Source organism: Prionailurus bengalensis, chromosome D2, assembly GCF_016509475.1.
Source record: "Prionailurus bengalensis isolate Pbe53 chromosome D2, Fcat_Pben_1.1_paternal_pri, whole genome shotgun sequence".
NCBI classification, from domain to species: domain Eukaryota; kingdom Metazoa; phylum Chordata; class Mammalia; order Carnivora; family Felidae; genus Prionailurus; species Prionailurus bengalensis.
Genome location: NC_057351.1, coordinates 29,417,166 through 29,443,204, shown reverse-complemented (window position 1 = coordinate 29,443,204; position 26,039 = coordinate 29,417,166). Strand labels below are relative to the sequence as shown.

At 37.2% G+C, this 26,039-nt stretch overlaps 1 protein-coding gene across 3 annotated transcripts in view; it reads right to left on the bottom strand.

Annotated features, from left to right (window-relative positions):
* Positions 1-760: 760 nt before the first annotated feature.
* The window catches only part of TET1 (tet methylcytosine dioxygenase 1), a 129,106-nt gene continuing 103,827 nt past the window's right edge, over positions 761-26,039 (bottom strand). For 2 of the 3 annotated variants that reach the window (XM_043596488.1, XM_043596490.1), the window contains 4 exons: positions 22,347-22,436; positions 19,776-19,913; positions 16,795-17,143; positions 761-10,570 (listed from right to left, as the gene is read on the bottom strand). In XM_043596488.1, coding sequence (XP_043452423.1) covers positions 9,555-10,570; positions 16,795-17,143; positions 19,776-19,913; positions 22,347-22,436 — 1,593 coding nt within the window. In that variant the 3' untranslated portion in view covers positions 761-9,554. The remainder of the gene's footprint in view (positions 10,571-16,794; positions 17,144-19,775; positions 19,914-22,346; positions 22,437-26,039) is intronic. The other variant, XM_043596489.1, reaches the window with a different exon arrangement.

Genomic DNA, 26,039 nt, shown 5'->3' with positions numbered 1-26,039 from the left:
TTAAGACACAGAATAGATGAACACAAGGGAAGGGAAGCAAAAATAATCTAAAAACAGGGAGTGGGATGAAATGTAAGAGATTCTTAAATATGGAGAACAATCCCTACTGGAGGGATTGTGTGTGTGGGGGGGGCTAAATGAGTAAGGGGCGTTAAGGAATTTACCCCCGAAATCATTGTTGCACTATATGCTGACTAACTTGGATGTAAATTTTAAAAAGTAAAATAAAATAAAATAAATTTTTAATGCTTATTTTTGAGAGAGAGAGAGAGAGAGAGAGAGAGACAGTGTGAGCAGGAGAGGGGTAGAGAGAGACAGAGACACAGAATCCAAAGCAGGCTCCAGGCTCTGAGCTGTCAGCACAGGGCCTGTGCGCAGGGCTCGAATTCATGGAGTGTGAGATTATGACCCGAGCTGAGGTCGGACGCTTAACCGACTGAGCCACCCAGGCGCCCCACTAGGGCTATGATCTTAGCCACTTAAAGCTTCAGAATTGATCTGTAAAATGGGGTTAATAAGAGTCCTTACTTAATAGCATCACTGTGGGAGTTAAAGGATTTATATAAAATGCAAAGTTTTGGGCATATAATTATTCCATACATGTAGCCATCTTGATTTAGGTTGAGCAAAATTCATACATTTGAACATCTCTAAATATTAAATCTTATAGCCTTATATAGTTAAAAATGTGTGATTTTTATTTGATATTAAAATTTTTTAAATATTATTTTGAAGAGGAAAGAAAAATTAGACTACCAGGTGCAAAATAGAAGTATAAAATTTATTTAAAACCACCCACAAAGTTCCGTGTAATCAGGAATGATACAATTTGCAATAGTTTTTTTAAAAACTCATGACAAAGATTTAAAATATAATTTCAATTACAGTATTCATTTAGCCTTATTCAGTTAGAACACTTAATAAAAAAGAAACTTTATGCTCTAAATAAATGAGACACACAAGGAAAATATAATAGACAATTTCCACAACTATCTTTACATGTATGTTTCAATACTAGTACATTTCAATGCATTTTGCTACATAAACATGAAATCATGTACAACTGCTGTGCACCAAAATTTAGCTTAATTAGGTTCTTTCAAGTAACATGCAATTCCAACTCACAAGTCTTCAAGTACTGCTAATAAGTGTTCCCTTGTATGCAGAGCACTACATGTTGAACTGTAATCATCACAATTAAGATTATTTCTTTCCCTTCTGCATGGTGAAGTGCTTTTTCTTTAAACGGTTTCTCCCATATGTTAAGAACCAAAACCAGATTTTGTAGAATTTTAAAATCTTTTTCTTATTAACTTATTTCATTGTATGGGATATTTAATACAGTAGGACTGCAATAGGTAAAAATAAATCCCCCTAAGCAAAAAATCAAAGGTACAAAATAAATAGTAAATATACCCTCAGAGGAGGAAAAGTCACCTAGAGACAGGAATATTAACTTGTGAAATTGATACTTCTTTATTGAAAGGTCAGTACTACTCTATTTCCCCATGATGAAGTGTCTGTGAATATTTCACTCCCACTATTGAGAAGCAGTCATTCTTCTCCTTTGAACCAAAGTATTGATATGCACGTGAGTCTACTTGGTAGGTCATCATATAACACAAGAGAAAATGAAGAAACTAGAAAGTCATGCTTTTCCTTCTGCCAAGTAGCTTTACAAATTTCTCTTCAGGGAACACTTCATGATTTCTTAGTAACTCAAAGATGACCATCCACCCATAGGTAACAATGCAAAAGCTGCCCTCCCCACCCCCACCCCCCTTTATTACTATAAAACCGTTTCTGGAAAAATATTTCTCTTAAAGCACCTATCACAATGTTATCTGTTATAGAAGTTTAAAAAAAATGACCATACATAGTAATAAAAAATATTTAATCTTCGTTTTGCTTTTTTTTTAAGAGCTGTTTTTGTAAGGTCCTATGTTGTCAGCCATTTTAGAATATCACAAACAGGCATTAATTAGTGAGGATAGGCAGTTACTGAATCAAATCACCAAAAGTGGAATTTATTTTGACTATTTAGGGAAGTTTGGGTTTTTCATTAGCAACCCATAATGTATTGATGGAATAGGCAAAATATCCTACCTCTTTATTTTTATAAAGAACTTACTAAAAACTTTACAAATACATCTCGTTATTTTTCTTAACTCTCTGGGCAAAGGTATGTTTAAACTTTGACTAGAGACTTTACATGGCTGGAAACGAAGAGGAAGGAAAAACAAAACAAAACAAAACAAATTTAAATAAGTGGGAGACAGTACGATCTCTTAGAGATGTCAACAACTTTACATTTTTACTATGAGTACCTGAAAACTAAAATAGTCAGTTTACTGAGCACATTCCCTTCTAGAAACCTGCACTTCAATATAACAAATACATTAAACTTTGATTATGAACTGCTGATCTTAGTCTTTTTAAGAGTAGTATTTTTTAAGCAATTATTATTGAGGTTTCCCTTTGTTTTCGTAGCACAGGGACATTCCTTATTAAAAGGTTTATTTACAGGGGAAAAACTGAAACTTCATTAATCTAAGCCCTAATGCAAAAGTTCTGGGAATTTAGGGAGACCTTCCAAAGTATGCATTAAAAAATCACTGGCTAAATAAATAGTGGAAACAAAATACGTCAGAAACATGTTTTGCCTATGTTAAATAGGGTTTACATTATTCTTAGATCTGGTCTGACAAAATTTCTACCCACTAATACTAAGTCATTGTTTATGATACCGAAATGCATTTATTTGTTTCTGAGAGGGAGAGTGTGCACACAGGGAAGGGGCAGAGAGAATCCCAAGCAGGCTCCACACCACCAGCCTGGACCTTGATGTGGGGCTCGAACTCGTGAACTGTGAGATCACGCCCTAAGCCAAAGTCAGACACTTAACTGACTGAGGCACCCAGACGCCCTGATGCAGAAATGCACTTAGCAGTCTGCAGATATGAAATGGTTTAGTCTCAGATGGGTTGACTTGGTGTATGACTTGGAGCAAGCCATTTGCTACTCTTGCCAATCAGCAGGTTCACCACCAGTAAGACGGGAACATTTGGACATCTGTCCAACCCTCAGTGTTGGGGAGAAAAAAATGAGCACATTGTAAAGCAGTTTGATAACCTAAAACTTTATAAAATACAGGGATTATAATTTTCTTACTACCATATTTGCATTCAAAATGGTTCCTCATTTTGAGCTATTTTTCACATAAAACTTATAGGGTGGGGAGGAGAGCTATTAATGAATTTTTGGCTGGGCTGGTGGAGTGAACCAGCAGATTGTGAATGGGGCACAAATCTCCCTCCTCTCTGCTCCTTAAATCCCCCCTATTACACTCAGAACTCCTGATAACTGATTTATCCCATCTTTAAGAATTCCTCAAGTTACTTTCAGTTCATTTTTAACCTTTCTCACCCAGATTTTAGAATATTTCCTATTATTGTCAAAACCCAATTTCCAAAGGGGTAAATTTACATTAGAAAGTAGATATCATCCACAAAACTGGGCCAGGAGATAAAACGTGCAAAAAATATATATATCTACTCTAGAAATCAGACCTGTTATTAATTCAAAGTCACTGGTCAGACAACTTATAATTAGCATAATGTATTGTACAGAAATAGCAAAGCTATGCAGAAATAGTGCTAGAATATTTAACTTCTTATACAATTTTTTTTTGCAAAACACTCAAGCACTAATAAACAAGTTAAGAGACAAACATTGTTGGGATTGTTAAAGAGAACAATGGGCGCATGACCACTATCTAATCCTAAAAACTGAATTTGCCTCTACCCAAAAATGGCTAAATAAAATATTTTGATTCTTTTTGGTATTATTCCACAAAGGATTTGTGAAACATGATTTTAGAAGACAGGAAAAGACACCTTGACCAAGATCACTGCTATTCTTGAAATGAACCATGTGTATATGTGTAGGGGGCATGGGGAAAGGAGGCAGAACAGGGAGAGGACGCAATAGAATTTTAATTTAAAGAAAATCAGAGGAAAGGATAAAAACTGTAAACAGAATGAAAGTACACTAGTAACAGCATAGCGTCAGTGAAATGAAAAACGAAAAATAACAAGCACAGTTTCTGGTCAAAGATGGCAAGTCTATACCTAGCCAAATGAAGAAGGAAATTACTTCTTAATACCGTCTCTCCAAAAGTGAACATGTTTCTGACAGCTGCAAGATTTTTTTCTGATGAACAAGACAAGAGAGAATGCCTTTCATAACAGCTGCTGGGGACAAAATTTCTATTTTAGGAAAACTAGGTTAAACTATTCAACAGGAGTTTCGCAAGTTGCGCACAAACATAAATCGGTTAAATCAGATGTAATGTGTTTAAAATCTGATAATAACATTCCTACCTTAGACTAAGTTTTGCTTCAGTTATAGGGGACATGTAAGGCTGAACAAACAAGAAAAACTTGTGATCCCGGCGGGATCATGGTATCAGAGTAGGAATGGGAAAAGTATGGCCAGCAAAGCTGAGACAAGGGTTTGACTTCTAAAGCTAGAAATATTAAATATTGCATACTATCAAAAGAGAAACACATTGTGGGGCCCTTAAAGGAGAAGTGAAAATTAGGAGTGGCAAAATGAGGAATACCTTTGGATTACTTGAAGGAATAAAATACATGCCTTTCGAAGTAAACAGTGGTATTTGATCAGGTGCCCAGAAGACAAGGGGATTGAAACAAAGTCACCTAGATGTACTGGAATAAAGAGAATTGAAGTTTGTAGAGTTCAAGACAAAAAGAGTGATGTCTTGCATAAAAGCCAGTTTTATCATTTCCAAAATTAAAAGAAGAACTTAGACACTCTTTTATACATGAGAAAAGAAAACAAAGAAACAACAACAAAAACCCGCCAATAAGTCTTAATACATTCTAAGAAAATACATGAATCCAGCTTCTGATAGACATGCTGATTCTTTCTGAATTGCATTCCAGAGCCATAAGTGGCGTCATTTTCTCAACCTGTTAGAAGAAAGCTCAAAATGGAGCACAGTTTTGATTTAGATAAGTCCAGACTCTTCAGGAATCAGGGCACTCATTATCATCACTTGGTTGAGTGTACCTTACTGTTGACATTGAAGTTACAAGTTCAATACACTTATGGGCAAGTTTAGGAACTGTGCACAATGAAACAGTATTCTAATACAGGTAGACAATCACTTCAAAATTAACTATGCTAGGATTTACTTGTGAGGCCAACTTGGCAGGAGGTGTGACTAGACTGTACAACCATGGCTAGGTAGTATATATATATACACTGGATATACTTTCTCCAATTCTTTTAATCATTCAACTTTTCATAACTCCTTATATATGCCTAATAATTGTTCCAGGGGAAATAAAAGCCTGTACCGTGTAAGTACTTGATATATATATATTTTTTATTGAAATAGCAAATAAGACTATTGCCACATTTTGTTGGATTAGTTAACAGGACAACTTCATAGGTAAAAAGTCAGCTAGATTTCCCACACAGGGGAATCTTGATCCAATTTCACTTGACTTATTTTCCTGAAGCCCTCAGGAAAACAAACAAAAAAATAAATAAATAAAAAAACAAACAAAACAAAAAAAGTAATAGAAAAAATAAAAGGCCATTTTTATCTTTCACATGTACTGCAATAAGGTTAATTCCCAGTGATACAATACTCCCTGGGTGAGGAAATCAAGTTTGTTTCCTAAAATCCTCCTACGCACAACAAAGTGGCCTTCATTTGATGGTTTAAATTCTATTTATAAACATAAGTTATACACTGACATTAACATCTGCTCTTTAGGCCCCAGTGATTTAACTATAGGACTTCTAAGGTGTCTTCCAGGGCTATGAGAGGCCACTACCATATTACTTCACAATTCTTGTCATAAAATTGTACAGAAGATCAAAACTCACAGTTGTACTAAATCTAGACTAAAAAGAAATTTCCATGCAGCAAGAAGTTGTGAAATAGAAGGTAGCTATATATTATTAAAAGTCACATACAGCTACTGATTTACTCAGCACATTCAAAGGAAGTCCTGTGCTCGCTATAGGTGGAAGTTGTCATGCAATGTCAAAACTTTGTCCCAGATAAAAAAATCTGAATAGAATTTGTCTTAAAGAATAAACTTAAGTAGTTTGGGGTTATTTTCATACATGCTATTGTGGAATAAATGATGATCCTTTCAAATCCACTGAAGCAATAACATTAGAAAGTAGGTTACTTCATATGAATTGTTATCTCATTTACACAAGGGTATGCATTCAATTAAGTATGTACTGGGGTTATGTCTTAAGTAAATTGCTTACGGATTTCATCTAGTTGAAATTCTATATTTAACAAATTAAATTATTTCACATGCAGATTGCATAACAAAGATGTTAGAAGGGTAAGCTGCAAACATTTTGCTAACATATTGCAAAAATTTACCTACAGCTATACATTTTCAGCTAGCCTCACTTTCCAATAATATGTTTCAATTAGGTCTATGACATGATGTACTTGGTACTTTGTAGATGGATTGGAAGATACAGGTGAGGCTGATAAGCAGAAGAAAACATTTTTTTCCAACCATGGCCTGAGAGCCATTAGAAATGGGAGTCTGAAGGGCAGAGTGATATATTGTAGGATTCTAAAATAGGCAGTTCATTGCAGTTAGTAAGTTTGTAACATATTATGGACAGGTTGGGTTAACACGGGGATCACGTATCAATGAATTCAATTATCATACCATGAACAAAGGCAGAAGATTCAAAAACTCAATTTGAGTGCTGTAAGAGAGGTGAAGCAAAAGGTGATCGTGACGGTAAAACATAAGAGGTGTAGAAATAATGTTAGATGACCAGTTTTCTGAGTGAAAATGTCATTTCAAACAAATTTATTTCCTTGCTTCATAAAAGCAGTCTAAAAGCAGTGTTGCTAGCATACAATCACAATGCTGTAGAACATTGAATAAGCAGGAGTTAAAAAAAAAATCACAGGGCAGACAAAGGGATGGTAAACTGCTAATTTAAACTTATGAAGTAACGTCCAACAAAGTAGGGATCACGTGTGGTTCGCACCATGGGGTTATCGGTTGAGGCAGGCTATTGATGGTGTGAATTATAATAAGGAATGGAAAACATTTTAGCTGAGAAGGGATATTTTCATATATGTTTTTGGGGCAACTGCAGCCAACTTCACAATTTTCAATATTACCCTAAGTCAACACTGGAGCTTCAAGTTCAGTTGTTAAGAAACTTATTCAGTTAGTGACCCTGATGGGAATTTCTGCAGATATATTATAATGGATTCTTTTGAAGGAAACTTGCTGTTTCTTTGAAAACCATGGATAAAAACATCTTTTAGGATTTAAATTCTTCAAGTTTACTTTGTCATGGGCGGCGATTCAAAGAAAATCAAAAGCTAACATTTAAATTCTGCAGACATTTAGTAAGTGTTGAATGGTAAGAAGATGGATGGATGGATAAAGGGTGTTAAAACTTGAACCATTAAATCTGGTGATGAAATAATTTCTAGTGGGAGCTAAGGCCTAATATCTAAAATGAAATATCACAAGGGCGTATTCCTGATAGTCTAATACTAGTAAATATCTTATTGAAGCAGCAGAAACAATAAACAATCACTTATTTATATACTTATATGTATAAGAAACCTTAGGCTCACAAAAATATACATGTTTTAAAACGGAAATCTAAGGCACACAAAATACTAAAACAAGTCAATGAATCACCCTATTTTACATATTCAAGAAGCAGAAATCTACTTGTACAAGATGATGGTCTACCAATGGATATTTGTTATATACAATCCCTTCATATTCCTTTACTTGTATTAGTCAAAAGCTTGAAACTGATACTTTGCACCATATATTATTTTAATATAAGTTACAATGAGTTTTTCTTTAGAGAGCTTACTGGAACTGTTTGCTTTTGCACCAAAATTGTTGAGTGTTAGCAGTTGTGGGCTTCCTATGGCATTTCCAAGGGAGAAGCACCATTAATTAGGTTTTCCACACTCCCAAGGAATCTGACACTTTGAATGTTATAGCACCTCTGCATTTTAACAGAATCAAGTATTTCATTGAAATTTCTTGTTCTAAACATTTTGCTCGGGCAATCCTTTTTGTTTTGTTATAAAATGAGCCAATAAAATAATGGGAATATATAATGGGAGGGCTAACATAAATGGAATGCCTATTTTCCTGTTACCTAGAACATAGGCAATTATCAGAGAAGATGAGTTTTCATTTTCCTAGAACGAACGTGCTTAAATCAACTACTTTGGATTAGTATTAATGGGCAATACCATTCCTACTGTTTCGGATGTGTGGATATATGATGATGATAGGGAATTTATTTTTAAAAGATTCCTACGGGAATTTTATTCTTATTCTGTACCAGAATGATTTTAAGAACAAATAAGGCAGTTGGGATGGGTAGGGTTTTTGCTACTTTATTTTTATATTTGAACACCTTGAAACTTTAGAAGCATTTGACTCTTCTGATTCCTACTATGTTTCATCTCCTTTTGGAAAAACCTTTCATGATTATACTGAGAAAGCTGGAGGGAAAGTAAATTGGGGCCACTGTTGCTTGATAAATCAGAAGAGAGCACACTTACTCAGCTCCAAATAAAACGTTAATCGATATCGGTGATACACTTCCTAATTCCGATTTTAGAGAAAATGAACAATTTTTGCATGTTCTAGCTATTTTATAAGTAGCTAATATTTGCATGAGGACACATTAAAAAAAAAAAAGAACACAACAAACCATATACATGATTAGAATACATATTGCAGTTAACAAGATGGAACTCTACACAGCAATAAATGATTTCTCTTGTATGCAAATATGCATAAACAATAGACAATAGGATTCTTATACTATACTATTTCAAGTTACTTTTAAAAATAGAAAGTGCTTTTAAAATATATATTTACAATTTATGAACAGCCTCCAACCATTATTAACAATAATGAATTATTTTATACAGGAGAGATATTTTGAGAGAAAACATTTCATTGGTTTATTTCAAAGGAATATGCCGATTTTCTAGCAATGATTGGAAGATGTTGGAACAATGGCACCATGAAAAAATAATGCAGCTTATTTTTAACTGTTGATGTGGGTAAGCACCAGGAGCTGTGTAGAGTTAACACTGTGTCTTGATTTTACATCATAGCACATGAACCTGTTAAAATCCTCTAAAAATGACTCTTGTTTCATAGTAAACAGACTTAATTTAAAGCACCAAACTGAGTGATTCTATCAAGGTTAACACCTAACCAAAACATTTCTTTATGTATTGAAAACTATAAAACTTTTATTTTTGCTTAAAATGTGCACCTTCTACCAATTGTCAAAATATAGTCACAGTTAAGAAATACCCACCCCATTTTTGTTTTTTGTTTTTTTTTTTTACCTCAGCCTTCAAATGGGTGAGATGAAGATATAAGTAAACGACAACATGACTTTCTTTTAACAGCACCTTGAAAAAATACACAAAACTAGCAAAGGCATTAAGAAGGGGAGAAAAGCTTTCAGACCCAATGGTTATAGGGCCCTGCAACATGTGTGAGAGCATAGGGGGACACTGTGACAATATTGTCGTGGGTTAATGTTAATGCTTTATGAGAAGGAATTTGGTTCAATTCATTAACTTCAGGGGACAGTTCAGGACCCTCATTAGCTGCCTGGTCTTTCTGCTCTGAGGCCTTAGTTTTCTTATTCTTAGCTTCTTTAGCCTCAAACTTCATTTTGTTTAGTTCAAAACCATGTTGGGGCTTATTCAGGTTTTTGTGCTGGTAGAAGACAAGGGAGAGGCGTGTGGGATGATTCCGGTTTGGGTGTTCGACAGGAGTCGTCGCGTGAAGCTCTCGCCGGGCACACTCGATCAAAACGGAGCCATGAGCAGGCGCGATAGCCACCCCACCAATGTTGGCATCCAAGAAGATGTGCTCACTGTCTGACCAGTACTCATCAATGTGGGGCAATTTCTCCTCAGCAGGTGACAGGGGGTCATCTGAGAGGGGATCATCTGAGAGAGGCTCATCTGCTTCAGAGTGTGGCTCATCTTCTTCCACCAGAGAGGACGCAAGGTCATGAGGAGAGGCGGTGAATGGGGGTTGCTGGTTTGGATGATTAGAAGATAGCTGTTCAGATGGACCAGTGGGAGGCTCAGAATAAACCAAGGAATCTGGCATGGGAGTAGACAAGGTGGGAAGAGGAACCACTTCACCAGGCTGTGCAATTCCAGCGCCTTCCCCTGCAGCTGCATTAGCACCACCGTGTCTCGCAGAAGGCATTGTGCAGTGAGGATTGCTACTTCTTTCTGAAAACCCGTACGAAACTGACGACACATCGTTCTTAAAAGGAGCTGTTGTGGCCGACACAGTCTTAGGGGACCAGGAGAGACTTGGAGGTATGTTAGCCTCTTTCCATGTGTGAGGAATGGATGGGGTCAATGAGTAGGTTTTAGTGTTGTCCGAACCTTTGAAGATAAAATGGGGTTCAGTTTCATTTTTTATTTCAAGGTGCAAGGCTTCGGTTTTATTCCCTAAACAGAGAAAAGGACACCAAATGCGAAGATAAGTACAAACTACTTTAGGTAGTTGTCTTTAAGGAGTATTTTAAAGAGAAATACATGACAAAACATTGATGATGGCAGTGTTGGTCAGTTTTGTTCTATTTACTTTAAGACAAACATACAAGCATGCTTTAAAAATTGCATGTAGTTTGGTATGCTGTTCCAACCAACAAATTTCCTTAAAGAATGCTTCCCTAGGCACACATTTAGCCAGAAGGATGCCCAGTGATTAAAATACTAAGAAATTAGAAACAACCTAATTGGCTATAAAGTAAATATTGAAATCATACATTGGAATACAACACAGGTAATAACATGATGATTCAGAACAATATTTCTACCCAAAGAAATTATTGCATGATCTCATTTCCAAAAAAGTAAAAATAAGTAATAGTTTATAAATATTTCTGGGTCATGATAACATCATAACTGCAAAGTTAATTACTAGGCAAAGGAAGTCACAGAAGAAGTTTTAGTTGAAGAGGCACCTAGGTGGCTCAGTCAGTTCAGTGTCTAACTCTTGCTTTTGGCTCAGGTACCATCTCACAATTTGTGAGTTCGAGCCCCCTGCTGCTTTCTGTGACAACAGCATGAGCCTGTTTGGGATTCACTGTCTCCCTCTCCCTCTCTCTCCCACTCTGTTCATGATGCCATTCTCTCTCAAAATAAATAAATAATACACTAAAAGAATAGTGCTTATGGGTTAATATTACAAAAAGACATGGGGTTATAAGCCTAATATTGTGCAGAGCGCTACCAACAGGGTATGTATTATTATTATTATTGTTATTTTTATTATTTAAAAAAAAATTTTTTTTTCAACGTTTATTTATTTTTGGGACAGAGAGAGACAGAGCATGAACGGGCGAGGGGCAGAGAGAGAGGGAGACACAGAATCGGAAACAGGCTCCAGGCTCTGAGCCATCAGCCCAGAGTCTGACGCGGGGCTCGAACTCACGGACCGCGAGATCGTGACCTGGCTGAAGTCGGACGCTTAACCGACTGCGCCACCCAGGCGCCCCTTATTATTTTCTTTTAAAGTTTATTTATTTTGAGAAGGAGACAGAGAGCGCATGTGTGCACAAGATCATGACCTAAGCTGAAATCAAGAATTGGCCACTTAACCAACTGAGCCACCCAAGCACCCCATCAAGGTATATAGTATTAAAAACATAGCAGTAGGGGCGCCTGGGTGGCTTGGTTGGTTAAGTGGCCGACTTCGGCTCAGGTCATGATCTCGCGGTCCGTGAGTTCAAGCCCCGCGTCGGGCTCTGTGCTGACAGCTCAGAGCCTGGAGCCTGTTTCAGATTCTGTGTCTCCCTCTCTCTGACCCTCCCCTGTTCGTGCTCTGTCTCTGTCTGTCTCAAAAATAAATAAACGTTAAAAAAAAAATTAAAAAAAAAAACATAGCATGTAAAGATGCTACTGGGGAATGACACAAAGATAAAGTTGGTAGAAGTGCTGTTTACAGGCAGTATGGAATCAGGTATGTGAATCTTAAAATAAATCCAAAATAAGTGTCTGTAAAATGGAGCTATATTCAAACAAACTTATCCTAATTCTCCCCATCTTGCCTCTTCACTATCTCTCTATTAAATTTTTCTTAGCCTTGTATAAATGCCTGCTCTGTCATTTCTCTCATCTTACAAAAAATAAATAAGCAAACTCTTGTTGTAAATATGAAAAAAATCAAACAAGTTAAGGAATACCCCGTAATTCTATAGTTGAGTAAAGTTGAATACAAATTCATGGTGTATTTTGTTCCCTCAGGCTCCTTGGAGAGATGGCTGAATTTATATATGGGGCAGTGTTATATAAAACAAGCCTGGAACATTGTGTTGGAAGCTAAGGAAACTATCAAAGGCAATCGAGGTCATGACAAAAAAATTCAGAAGCCAGCATGATGGGTTTCTGCTGATCAAAGATGGAACAATTTGAGGATTTTTTGGTTTCAATTTGAAGATTTTTATTTATTTTTTTTTTTTTTATTTATTTTTTTTTTTTTATAAATTTTTTTTTTTCAACGTTTATTTATTTTTGGGACAGAGAGAGACAGAGCATGAACGGGGGAGGGGCAGAGAGAGAGGGAGACACAGAATCGGAAACAGGCTCCAGGCTCTGAGCCATCAGCCCAGAGCCCGACGCGGGGCTCGAACTCACGGACCGCGAGATCGTGACCTGGCTGAAGTCGGACGCTTAACCGACTGCGCCACCCAGGCGCCCCTCAATTTGAAGATTTTTAAAGCATTTTTCATATTTAGTTAGGAATAAAAACCTTATTTAATATGCACTGAAATATGAACTATAAATAATAATAAAAATACTAGTAACAAAATAATAAAAATTAAAAAATTTTGAGATCCAAAAGATACTAAATTAAAAAAAACTGAACACACTGGAAATTGCTTAGGAACTAACTTGTATTCTAAAAACCGGTGAATAAAGGCAAATAGCCAAGCATTTATTCTAATTTCCCTACATGAACCGTATCTCAGCATTAACAAGTTATTGGTAAGGGCAATATTTCTTTGTAAAAGAAGATCAACCACCAAATGGAAGAATGGTGGACTTTGTTGCTGCTCATGTAATAAAGAATATAGGGGCGCCTGGGTGGCGCAGTCGGTTAAGTGTCCGACTTCAGCCAGGTCACGATCTCGCGGTCCATGAGTTCGAGCCCCGCGTCGGGCTCTGGGCTGATGGCTCAGAGCCTGGAGCCTGTTTCTGATTCTGTGTCTCCCTCTCTCTCTGCCCCTCCCCTGTTCATGCTCTGTCTCTCTCTGTCCCAAAAATAAATAAACGTTGGAAAAAAAAAAATAAAAAATAAAAAAATAAAGAATATAGAATATGAGGGCACCTGGGTGGCTCAGTCGCTTAAGTGCCCGACTTTGGTTCAGGTCATGATCACATGGTTCATGGGTTTGAACCCTGCGTCAGGCTCTGTGCTGACAGCTCAGAGCCTGGAGCCTGATTCGGTTTCTGTGTTCCCTCTCTCTCTGCTCCTCTCCTGCTCATGCTCTGTCTCTCTCTGTCTCTCAACAATAAACAAATACTAAAAAAAAAAATATATATATATATATAGAGAGAGAGAGAGAGAGAGAGAATATGATATTAAGTGTTTCTAAAATGATTGGGTAAAAAGTTCATAGGGAATGTTATGATCAGTGATTCCCATTGATAATACCTGGACCATGGATCAGTCTTAACATCATAAAAAAGAGATATCACTGGACACTATATATTTCCTGATGTGAAGAAACAAGAGTGTTCAAATTGGACAGTGGTCTTTATTTTTTTTAATTTTTTTTTCAACGTTTATTTATTTTTGGGACAGAGAGAGACAGAGCATGAACGGGGGAGGGGCAGAGAGAGAGGGAGACACAGAATCGGAAGCAGGCTCCAGGCTCTGAGCCATCAGCCCAGAGTCTGACGCGGGGCTCGAACTCACGGATGGCGAGATCGTGACCTGGCTGAAGTCGGACGCTTAACCGACTGCGCCACCCAGGGGCCCCTGGACAGGGGTCTTTAAATAGTGTTTTTAAAGTGGAAGCTAAATTTGTCTCCACAGGACAATGGTTTTGGCCATATGAAAAAAAGAGAAAAGAAAAATTGGAAAAGCAAGCTTAAATAAAAAAGGTTTAGGAGACATATCAAATAACTATAATGTGTGACCTTGTTTGGATAATAATTTAAACAAAACAAAATGTGGGGCGCCTGGGTGTCTCAGTCGGTTAAGCATCCAGCTTCGGCTCAGGTCACGATCTCAGTCTGTGAGTTCGAGCCCCGTGTCAGGCTCTGTGCTGACAGCTCAGAGCCTGGGGCCTGCTTCGGATTCTGTGTCTCCCTCTCTCTCTGCCCCTCCCCTGCTCATGCTCTGCCTCTCTCTGTCTCAAAAATAAATAAAAACATTAAAAAAAAATTTTTTTAAACAAAACAAAATGAAAAAGAAAAGAAAAATCATTTAGGAGAAAAATGGAGCATTTTTTTGGTTTTGTTTTGAAGTAGGCACCATGCCATACCTATGTGGGGCTTGAACTCACGACCCTGAGATCAAGAGTCAGGTGGTTCTCCTACTGAGTCAAAAAGGCACCCCAAACGGAGCAATTTGAACATTGATTGGTATGAAAACAATATTTGATTTGTTTGTTTTAGGTATTGCAGTTATAAAAATTACTTATTGTTTAATGACATACTGATGAAGTAATTGATAAGATAATATGATGTGAGTTCTGCAATTTATTATTGAGGGAAGTGAGATTCATTAAATAATTCACTCACTCTATACCTTTAAAACATTTTTCCATTTAAGAAAAAACCCTCTCAACCTTTAAAACTTCACTGCATTCAACTGATTCCCTTTATAACCAAGCACAAGAATCTCTCCATTTCTCTCCCATTTTGCCAGCAATCTACTTCAATAATGCTCAAGCAGGACCTCCCACCGCCTGTAAAACTCAGAGTGAAACTTCAGTTTTCATCTCACTTGACATGGTTGATCACTCCCTCCTTGAAACACTGCATATACTCTTAGAGTTCCATTAATACCTCACCAGACCTTCCAAGACTGTGTTCATCTCTGAAGCCTGTACAAATTGGGAATTCCCAGGACTTCTCCTTCTACCTCCTTTAGTTCTCTGTGATTTCATTTACTCTCAGGCTTTGAAATTCTATCTCTATGCAGCTGACTTCCTAAGTTATACCTCCAGCCAAAATCTTTTCTTTGAACTACACTCTTATTCAAGTGTTTACCTAACGGTTATCTGACAGGTGTCTTAAACTTGACAGGTCCAGAAGTGAGCTTCTGATCTCCCTCTGTATGTTTCCAAATTTGTTCTTTCCCATTTCTCATGATTCTTGGTGATTTCCCCATCTTTCCAGTCACTCCAGACCAATAACACCAGGGTAAACAGTGAGACTTTTTTTTGTCCACAATCCAGATTTTTCAGAAATCCTGTTGACTCTACCTTGAAAACAGATCCAGAACCAGGCATCTCTCATGTCCTCATTAGCCAGTCTGGTTCAAGCTCCATCACCTTTTTCTTGAGCTGTTAGGATGTAGCCTCTTCTTTACCATTACCCTACTCTTCTGTTCTGTCTACTGGTTTCTAGTTCAACCCAGTAAGCAGAATGTTAAGTTTGAGTCACATCATACACCATCTCTATGTTTTTTTTTAAGACTTTACTTTTAAGTAACCTCACACCCAACGTGGGCTTGAACTTAGAACCCCAAGATCAATAGTAAAATGCTCCACCAAATGAGCGAGCCAGGTGCCCCAGCCCCTCTCTATTCTGAAATCTCCAGTAGCCTTCCTTTCACTCACTAAATGCTGATATCTTTACAGCAGTCAACAAAGCCCGAGATGAAACGCTCCAACACCCCTCTTCCCTCTCCAATCTATTTCTTACTCCTCTCCCCATTTCATGCTCTGCTTCAGCCACACTGGCCTCTTTGCTTGCATAAAGTATTCAAGGTAACCTCTTGTCCCTTGATCTTTACATTTGCCATTTCCTCTGCGTAGAATGCTATTTCTCCCAATAAAAACACTAAGGGTTCTTATTGGCCTAAGGACTTTACTCAAATGCTCCATTCTCAACAAATAGCTTTCTGACAACCATATCTAAATAGAATTCTCTCACAGAGCTCTCTCTCCTCTTTCACTGCTCACTTTCCAACACCCAGAACAGCACAAAGTGGTACTCAGTAATATTTGTTGACTGGATTACTTGTATTTGATGCTAAATGTGACCAAGGAAGACTTCAAGGAAGTGATGTCATTTCCCACGTTCCAAGAAGGAGTAGGGCTTCAAAGTAGATGGGACCAAACAAGAAAAACAGGTTTCTGTTTGTTTTCTTAAAGCATAAATAGAAAAAATACCAAGAAATACTGATGGGTCACTTTTTTGTTGACTTTTAGTTTTGGAAAGTATGTAGAAATTGTGTACATGTATGGATTCAGTGTCTTATTTTGAACTCTAAAGCAACATGTATTAGAAACAAGTGAGATTTACGAATAATTACCTAATTGAATTAACATCTGATCTAAAGTTGTTTTTTGCTGTGTTTTGTTTTCATAATGCCTCATTCCTAAGAGAGCAGCAAGGATAAAGGACAGGGGAAGTGGGGTGCAAGGGAAAGTCCCAACACTTTGGCTAGTGGGAGTTGTGCACAGAGACTCAGCAGCATCCATAGGCCTCACCTAAAAGCGACAGCGATGAAGCCTTGCTATTGTTTGTGGTCGAGTTATTCTTCCGCTTGATTCGAGGAATGAATTTCTTCTCCACAGCTCTTATCTTATGTGCAAGAACTTCTGTCATCATTGCTGCCCTTTTCTTCCCAGAACGAGGAACAGGCTGAGTGAAACGTGTTCTTTTTTTACGGCGGGGTGTGAGCACCTCGATGGCCCCAGATTTGATCTTGGCTTCCATTCCTTCACTAGAGCCAAACTCATCTGTGTCTGAGAGTTTGTAGAGCGGTAGCACATGCAGCTGCTCATCTTGAGGAATAACCCCCAAGGAGCGATTATCCTCTCGTGTTAAAGTACAAACCTGACAGAAAGAAAACATGAAATAGGTCCTGCACATTCAGAGTTGTTTCTACCTTCTAATTGTTGCCACTGTGAAAGGGATCTATGTTCCCATTCTATGTTCCATTGGTTCCTGCTGGTATATTAATTTTGCACAACTAATATACATCAAGCCACTCAACATTCTTCAATTCTAGTAATTTATCAATTATCTGTAAGCAGACCAGCATACTTTTGAGTTGATCTTATAAGTACATATTATGCACGTTTATGTATTTTATAATATTTATAATGTTTATTTATTTTTGAGAGAGAGAAAGAGACAGAGAGAGAGAGCAGGGGGGGGGCAGAGAGACCGTATCGTAGGTAGGCTCTGCGCCATCAGCACAGAGCCTGAGGTGGGGCTTGAACCCATGGATCGTGAGCTCATGACCTGAGCGAAAACCAAGAGTCAGACTCTAAACTGAGCCACTGAGGTGCTTGTTTAAAAATTTTTTAAATGTTTATTTCTTTATTTTTGAGAGTATAATATTTTTAAAAAGTAAACTCTGTTGGGGTGCCTGGGTGGCTCTGTTGGTTAAGCATCCAACTTTGGCTCAGGTCACAATCGCATGGTTCATGGGTTCAAGCCCCACATGGGGCTTTGCCCTGACAGTGCAGAGCCTGCTTGGGATTCTCTCTCTCTTTCTTTCTCTGCCCCTTGCCCATTTGCACTCTCTCCCTCTCAAAGTGAATACATAAAACTGAAAACAAAACAAAACAAAACCACACAAGTAAACTCTATCCCTGATGTGGGCTTGAACTCATGACAAAGAGATCAACAGTTGCATGCTCTACTGGCTGAGTCAGCCAGGCACTCCTGTAATATTTTAAACACTAGGTCTTTTTGTTATATTTCATCTTACTCCATTGTCCAAATTAAGGAATGTTTACTGGACTGTCCACAGCTTTCATACTAAATATTAACTATTAAGATATTATTTTAGCCTATATATTACCATATTTCTTAACTATTTAAATAATGACACATTCATTGGGTAGAGGGGGATTACTTATGAAAAATTTCCAGATTGTAAGGTTGACAGAACTTGATGAATACAGATGGTAAAGAAAGATAAACTTAGTTTTATTTTCTCAGTATCTATAGTCACGTTTACCGGCAAGACTTGAAATACTAAAGTCTCTTGGGTGTAATTTGTGAATAATTTAAAGTAATCATGTTAAAAATTAGACTCTTAAAAAAAAATTAGACTCTTGCATCAATAAATGTTTAAGCGGTTTATTTGTTCACAGGGACACTAAGAAGGGGCCGAGGAGACAAGATACAAGGAGCATAATTAGAAAGACTGAGGCAGCAGACAGGGAGGCAAGTGAGTTGGTAGCTGAAGGTCAAGATTCCAGGGTTTCAGAAATGCAGAACTTTGGAGTCAGGGCAAGTTCTAGGTGCAAGCCTCATTGCATGAGCAATGACAGCAGAGGAGAAGAGGCCACACTGAATGATACACAAGAGAAGCACAAGAAGAAGAGGAACCAAAATCCAGTTTGACTGAACCTAATTCACCCTGATCATGGATATTGTGTCATGAAGCAATTCAAGTAAAGTGACTAGCCAAGCACTAGCCAAGCAGTGACAACGAACCACACTGTGGCCACGGTTCACCTGGACAGATTTCTACTATTTCAACTTTGAAAATAACATTTGTCTCAAAGACTATAGTCAATGACAGTGGAGAGGAATGATAATGCAAAAAAAAAAATTTTTTTGGCTCCTTAATTCTATCAGTCATAGACTTCACTGGCTAAACAAGGAGGGAAGGCTGCCTTTTGACGGATTAGATTGTGTCCTTCTAGTCACAGGGTAAGGGACTGTAGCTATGCCTTTCTTCTATGGGGCCAACCAGACTGGTATCATGCAAAAAAAAAATCACTCCATATTAATCTCTTGTTTTACTAGGTGAGGAGATAATGACTTGAACCAAATCCATTTCATTTAAAAAAGACAACTGTGTGATTTTTCTCAGGGTCTTTTACCTAATTTAAGTATTTCTTAATTGAGTTCACGCTATGGGCGTACAATTCTTTTCATGGCTGTAAACATAAGTATGAGCACTGAAATGCAAATATTTCTGATAATTCTGGAATATTAATGGAACTTTATACATACATACTGGTATTAAGAACAAACATGAACAAGAAAACGATACATTCGGGATAATTCCATCACAAAAACCCTTTGGTACCCAGAAGGCAAAAAAAGAGAACTGATAAATTGCTTAACTTCCTACCTATCAGTTTGAGAGCATACAAGAGTCCTCCTACCTGCTAGCAAACACACCACAATTAAATATAAGATTCAAGACCTTCAAAAAATATTTAAGGCCAGTTCTGTAACTTTGTGGAAGGAGTTGGACAATAACGTAAATGCTATTGATGTATATACTATGTGAGACAGAACATAAAATATGATTTTTAAAATTTAATTCATCTCTGCACCCAACGTGGGGCTGGAACCCATGATATTGAGAACAAGAGTCATGTGCTCCTCTGACGGAGTCAGCCTGGGGCCCCTAAAATAAAATTTTTAACAGTAATCATATTCAGCCTAACCACACAGAGATGGAGCTTTTAGAATCAAAAGCCATCTATGTACATACCACAGTGCTTCCATTATTCATGTTGTGAATGTCCCTGTGGGGATGGGCACAGAAGTCTAGGCAAGCAGTGACCCCAGAGAAAGGACGACCCTCTTTGCTGCCAAGCCGACATTCTCGGGCAACATGTTCATATTCTACCTAAAAAAGAAATGTATGACACACAGTTGTAAGAGACAGGAAGAATCACCTTCAGTAAAGAATAAAAGTCACTTCCTGACCAGGCTCTTAAACTAATGACACATTGCAATTTCAGATATTTATGACCATAGTGCGTTAAAGTAGTGGATGTGTAGCTCAGAAACATTCAGGAGGAAGAGTCTGATAGTACACAAAGTAAAATGCAAATCCCTGGCTGTGACTGATGGTAGGATGATAAAAATACCTGCTGCTGGTGAATAAACAAGCAGAGCAAGCCTAATTTATTCCATTAGGAAGAGAGACGAACATAGTGCATTAATTATGTGGGAAGAGTCCTCAAGGTCTATACATATACATGTATTCATAAACCATATAAATTAAATAAATTAAATTCATATAAAAAATGAATTTATAACTATTTTATTTTATTGTTATTATTATTAATTTTTTAAAGTAGGCTTCAGGCAGGGCTCCAACTTAAGACCCTGAAATCAAGAGTCAGACGCTTAAGCGACTGAACCACCCATGTGTCCCTATAACTCTTTTTAAAATGAAAAGTTGAATTTAACAGAAAGGATGTTATTCATGACAATACAAATAAAGATTTAAGAAATATAGACCATAGGTCTCTGGTTATGTTTAAGATAAAAAGATATTGGGGTGCCTGGGTAAATACACACAATGAAATGCTATTGAGCCTTAAAATGGAATGAAATTCTATGGTGCCTGGGTGGTTCAGTCAGTTAAGCATCGAACTTTGGCTCAGGGCATGATCTCGCGGTTTGTGGGTTCAAGCCCCGCGTAGGGCTCTGTGCTGACAGCTTGGAGCCTGGAGCTTGCTTTGGATTCTGTGTCTCCCTCTCTCTCTCTGCCCCTCCCCAACTCTCTCTCTCGGTTCCTGAGTTTGAGCCCTGCATTGGGCTCTCTGCTGTCAGTGCAGAGCACACTTTGGATCCTCTCTCTGCACCTCCCCCAGTCTCGCAGACTCTGTCAAAAATAAACAAACTTTTAAAAGATATTTACACGTATTTTCCACCTTGTGATGACTGCACACATGTGTGTATTGCAAAAGGATTGCCACAGGAAGGTTAGGTAACATCTCAATCCGTTAACACTATGAGGTTTATTTTGTGTGTGTAGTGATAATTGAAGATCTCTTAAAAACTTGTAAGTATATAATATAGTATTGTTAATTAAATTATAGCCTCAATGCTGTGCAATAGATGCCCAGATTGTATTTATCTTATAGCTAGCTGGAAGTTTGTACCCTCTGATCAACTCCCTGCTTCCCTCAACTCTCATTTCTTTTATTTTTTTAAATTTATTTTGAGAGAGAGAGAGAGAGAGAGAGAGAGAGAGAGAGAGAGAATGATTGGGAGAGAGGCAGAGAGAGAAAGGGAGAGAGAGAATCCCAAGCAAGCTCCATGCCTGTAGCACAGAGCCCAACATGGGGCTCGAACCACAAACTGGGAGATCGTGACCTAAGCCAATATCAAGAGTCAGACATTCAACTAGCTTAGCCACCCAGGTGCTCCTCCTTTAATTTGTGGATGATGTCCTTTGAAGCACAAAATTTTAAAATTTTGAATTTCTTTCAGTTGTCCTTAATAGAACCTTCAGCAAAGTGTTTAATAGAAATGGTGAGAGTAGATATTCTTTTTTTTCTTTTAAAGTTTATTTCTTTATTTTGCAGAGGGTGGGGGGCAGAGACAAAATTCCAAGCAGGCTCCACACTGTCAGTCCACCTCAGGGCTCAATTACAAAAACCATGAGGTCATGACCTGAGCCAAAGTTAAGAATCAGAGGATCAACTGACTAAGCAACTCAGGCACCCTGAGAGTAGATATTCTTGTCTTGTTCCACATATAAAGCAAAAAATGTTTTAGTCTTTTATCATGATTATGATATTAGCTGTGGGTTGTTATAGATGTCCTGTATCAGGTTGAGCCAATTCACTTCTATTTCTATTTTGATGACTGTTTTAATCATGAAAGTGTTAGCTTTTGTCAAATGTCTTTATACAGAGAGATTATGTGGTTTTTCTCATTTGTTCTATTAACATATTCAGTATACTGGACTGATGAATTTTCTTGTGTAGAATCAATCATGCATTTCTGCTTTTATAAATTATATTTCTAGAAATAACCAGAATTCTGTCACTCTGGAATTTCAATTTAATTCAACTGTCATAACAGGAAGTTTTTAAAGACAGATAAATATACATATCTTTTTAATTAAAAAAATAGAAAAAAGTTTTTCTATACAGTAATCTCTACACCCAATGTGGGGCTTGAACTCACAACCCTGAGATCAAGAGCCACATGTTCTGCCATCTGAGCCAGCTAGGCACCCCCAGGCTAGATAATTTTTGAAGTTGTTCTATAAAGATAGATAACCATGTTCAAGAGTACTGCATCTGGTCCCCAAACATACCTGGTTTTGGTAAGCAACTGGAGCATACTGCTTATAAATTGGAGCTAATCGTGTAGCCAAACTCTGTAAATTATCTTCAAGGTTTTTTTCCTATAGGAAAAGACAGTCCATAAAAGTTGTTTCATAATGACATACAAGTTTTAGGTGTGTGAAAAAGAGTCATAAATCATTGCTGATGTGTGGTTGATGCACAATTCATACTTACCCTAATAAAAGAGATACCACAGAAAATAAAATGGGTTGTTTTTTTATAAAATTGAAAGCCTTAGTCATTGTTATGGTTTAACTATGTTGTAAGTGAGTTAGAAATGTAAATGGTGTTAGAGATAAGGTGTAAAACTGCTCATGTTGCTAAATATAAATACAAGAACCGTATTTTATATTTATTTAGCAGTACTGGGCACTTAAATCAAGTAGGACTATAAGGAGCCTTGACACCATATCAAGAATCTGGATTGCTACTGATGGAAGAAACATGGAAGACTTTTCAAAGGAGAACAGTCTTTAACAAGAGTCTCCATTAAAAATGTCACTGATGACAGTATGAGGTATCCAACACAAAAGGAGAATTTGGAAACAATAGTTGAAAGAGCACTGTGATAATTTTTCAGAGAGGATTGTATTCTAAATCAAATCAAAGACTTGATAAATGATCAATCACATCCAAGGAAGACTATGGAAGGGAAACTGAGAGAGCAAGGATGAAAGGAAGAATTAAGGAGGCTCAAGGCTTCTGCTTCATTTCAGATTTGATGGATGCCAAAAACACAGAAAGACCTTCATGTGGATACGTATCAGATTATAAAAGCCAAAGCCACACACAGTATAGACATAGGAAGTTAATTCTTTTTCTTTTCTTTTTTTAATTTTTTTTTTCAACGTTTTATTTATTTTGGGGACAGAGAGAGACAGAGCATGAACGGGGGAGGGGAAGAGAGAGAGGGAGACACAGAATCAGAAACAGGCTCCAGGCTCCGAGCCATCAGCCCAGAGCCTGACGCGGGGCTCGAACTCACGGACCGCGAGATCGTGACCTGGCTGAAGTCGGACGCTTAACCGACTGCGCCACCCAGGCGCCCCTTTCTTTTCTTTTTTTAAAGTAGGCTCCACAACCAGCATGGAGCCCAATGTGGGTTTTGAACTCACGACCCTGAGATGAAGACCTGAGCTGCAATCAAGAGTCAGACACGTAAACGACTGAGCCACCCACCTGCCCCAGGAAGTTAATTCTTGGGTGCCTTTAACAAACCCCAATTTGAGCAACTGAAAAGCATCAGTGGTAATAACCTTTTTTGTTTCCTACTGATTTAGGTTGATTCTTTCACTGAAAAAGAAATTTATCTATTTGGCATATATCTAAATTACTCTGTTCCTTTCATCTGTTTTCTTATGTATGTGAAACTTAATATAGCTTAATAAATATCGTCAGGAAAGTCAGGACCCTCCTTTAAAAAACTTCCTGACTATACTCACCCATTAATTATTTCATTTATTTGAAGAAAACTTCACAATTGTGATTTAAGTACCTATTGAAAATATTTTGATTATGTTTTGTAACACCTGAAATATTAAGTGGAGTAATTGTGTTTTACTACTGGTAGATAATGAATTCACAAAGAGTATCAGAAGTTAGACTGAGTATATGGTCATCAGGAAATATTTATTGTGTGGAAATGTTGAAATAAATTAGGCCCACAGAAATTAAATAAAGCTTATATAGGTGACCATTACAAATGTAAGTCTCATTATTCATAACATAAGGATCTTGACACTCTGTTTCATTAGAACAAATGTGTTTGTCAGATATAGAGGTTTCTTCATATCAGGTCCTAACATGTCAGGGCTCAAGCCTATATTCCTCTTCTCTTTTCATCCTAAACCTGATCTCTAGGACTGTCATATCCACATCTGTGGTTATAATTACTATCTGGACAAGAAATCACACTTGAGCTTCAGATTGTTATTATTGACCTGACATCCCCACTTGGATTTACCATAGAAATCTCTCACCCAGTGGTTCCAAACTGAATTCATAATCTGCCTTTTTGAAACCTTATGTCAAGAAATAGCACTACCATCTGATTATGAAAACCTTGCCAGACTACCACTATCCACTATGTCCTCTGTCACAACCAATTCCAAGTTACTATTATCCCTTCTCTGGACTATTCTTTTTTTCTTTTTTTTAAATGTTTATTTATTTCTGAGAGAGAGAGAGGGAGAGTGAGAAAGGGAGAGGGGCAGAAAGAGAGGGAGACACAGAATCCGAAGCCAACTCCAGGCTCTGAGCTGTCAGCACAGAGCCTGATGTAGGGATTGAACTCACAAACCGCAAGACCATGACCTCAGCCCAAAGTTGGAAGCTTAACTGACTGAGCCACCCAGGCACACTTGGACTATTTATTCTTAAAGCTAGCTCAACTTGCTAAACACACTCTTCAACAATTTTAATACATTATTCAAGGAGCAGCTAAAGAGACCCCTTTGAAAGACAAGGGTAATTGTACCACTATTCTCATTAAAACCCTTCAATGATTTTCCAAAATATTTGACATATAAGGCCACTGCATTCACCTTACTCTCTCTTGCCTGCTGAGCTTCATACTGGCCTTCTGTCAGTTCCTGGAATGAGAAATGCTTCTTCCTGTATTATAAGCACTATATAGATATTACTCATTATTTATAAAGACCATAGAAAAAGATCATGATTCATATAATATTATTATGTTGTAGAATAAAAATGTAACACTCATGTCAATACTCTGATGTATTTATACACAGGCAGTTTCATCATAAGATATTTGTAAAGAAAAGTGATTAATTTTAAGGGAGAATGGACATCACATTATCAAGTGTTCTTATGTTTGAACATAGCACCTTTCCATGATCAGGTATAGCCTTTAGTAAATTTTATCATTTTCTCCCTAGAGGTCTAATACACTTCTTCGATATTTAAATGTAAGCTCTACACCCAATGGGGCTTCAACTCATGACCCTAAGATCTAGAGTTGCACACTCTTGAGACTGAGCCAGCCAGGTGCCCCTAACATACTTATTAGATTTCTTCTAAGGTATTTTATCTGCAAATGATAGTTCTCTCACTAAAACCATTTACATGTTTTATTGCAACAGACAGGAACTCTAAAAAATGCTAAATAATTCCACTTACCTCTTTAAAGGGATCATTATTAATTCTGAGGTTCTTGGAAAGATGATATATTCACCTTATTATGGCTATAATTGAGAATCATTCCTGCTGTTGTATTTTGTGTTTCCTATTTATCTTGTATTCTAATGACTTTTAAAAATCCTTTTGCTGATTTATGTATAGGTTGTCTTCCTTAGAAAGATTTTTTCCCCACACTACTTTAAAATGCAAAAATTCTATTTAAATTCATCTAAAAAAATTTTAAACATATGATTTCTTAAATATATGTTTTTCTGACAAATTCTAGAGCAGTGTTTTCCAAGCTGTGGGTCATGACTCAGTAGAGGGCTATGAAGTCAATTTAGTAAGTCACATCTAACAAAGAACAATGAAATTTTATAAAAAGTATTGTAGTGAATACCAGTGATCCTTCGCTATAATTAAATTAGATATTAAGTTTTTAATATTTTAATATCTTCTCTAACATATAAGATGAAGTATTATTTACTGAAGGTTTTGTTTTAATTATTTACTTGCATATATCT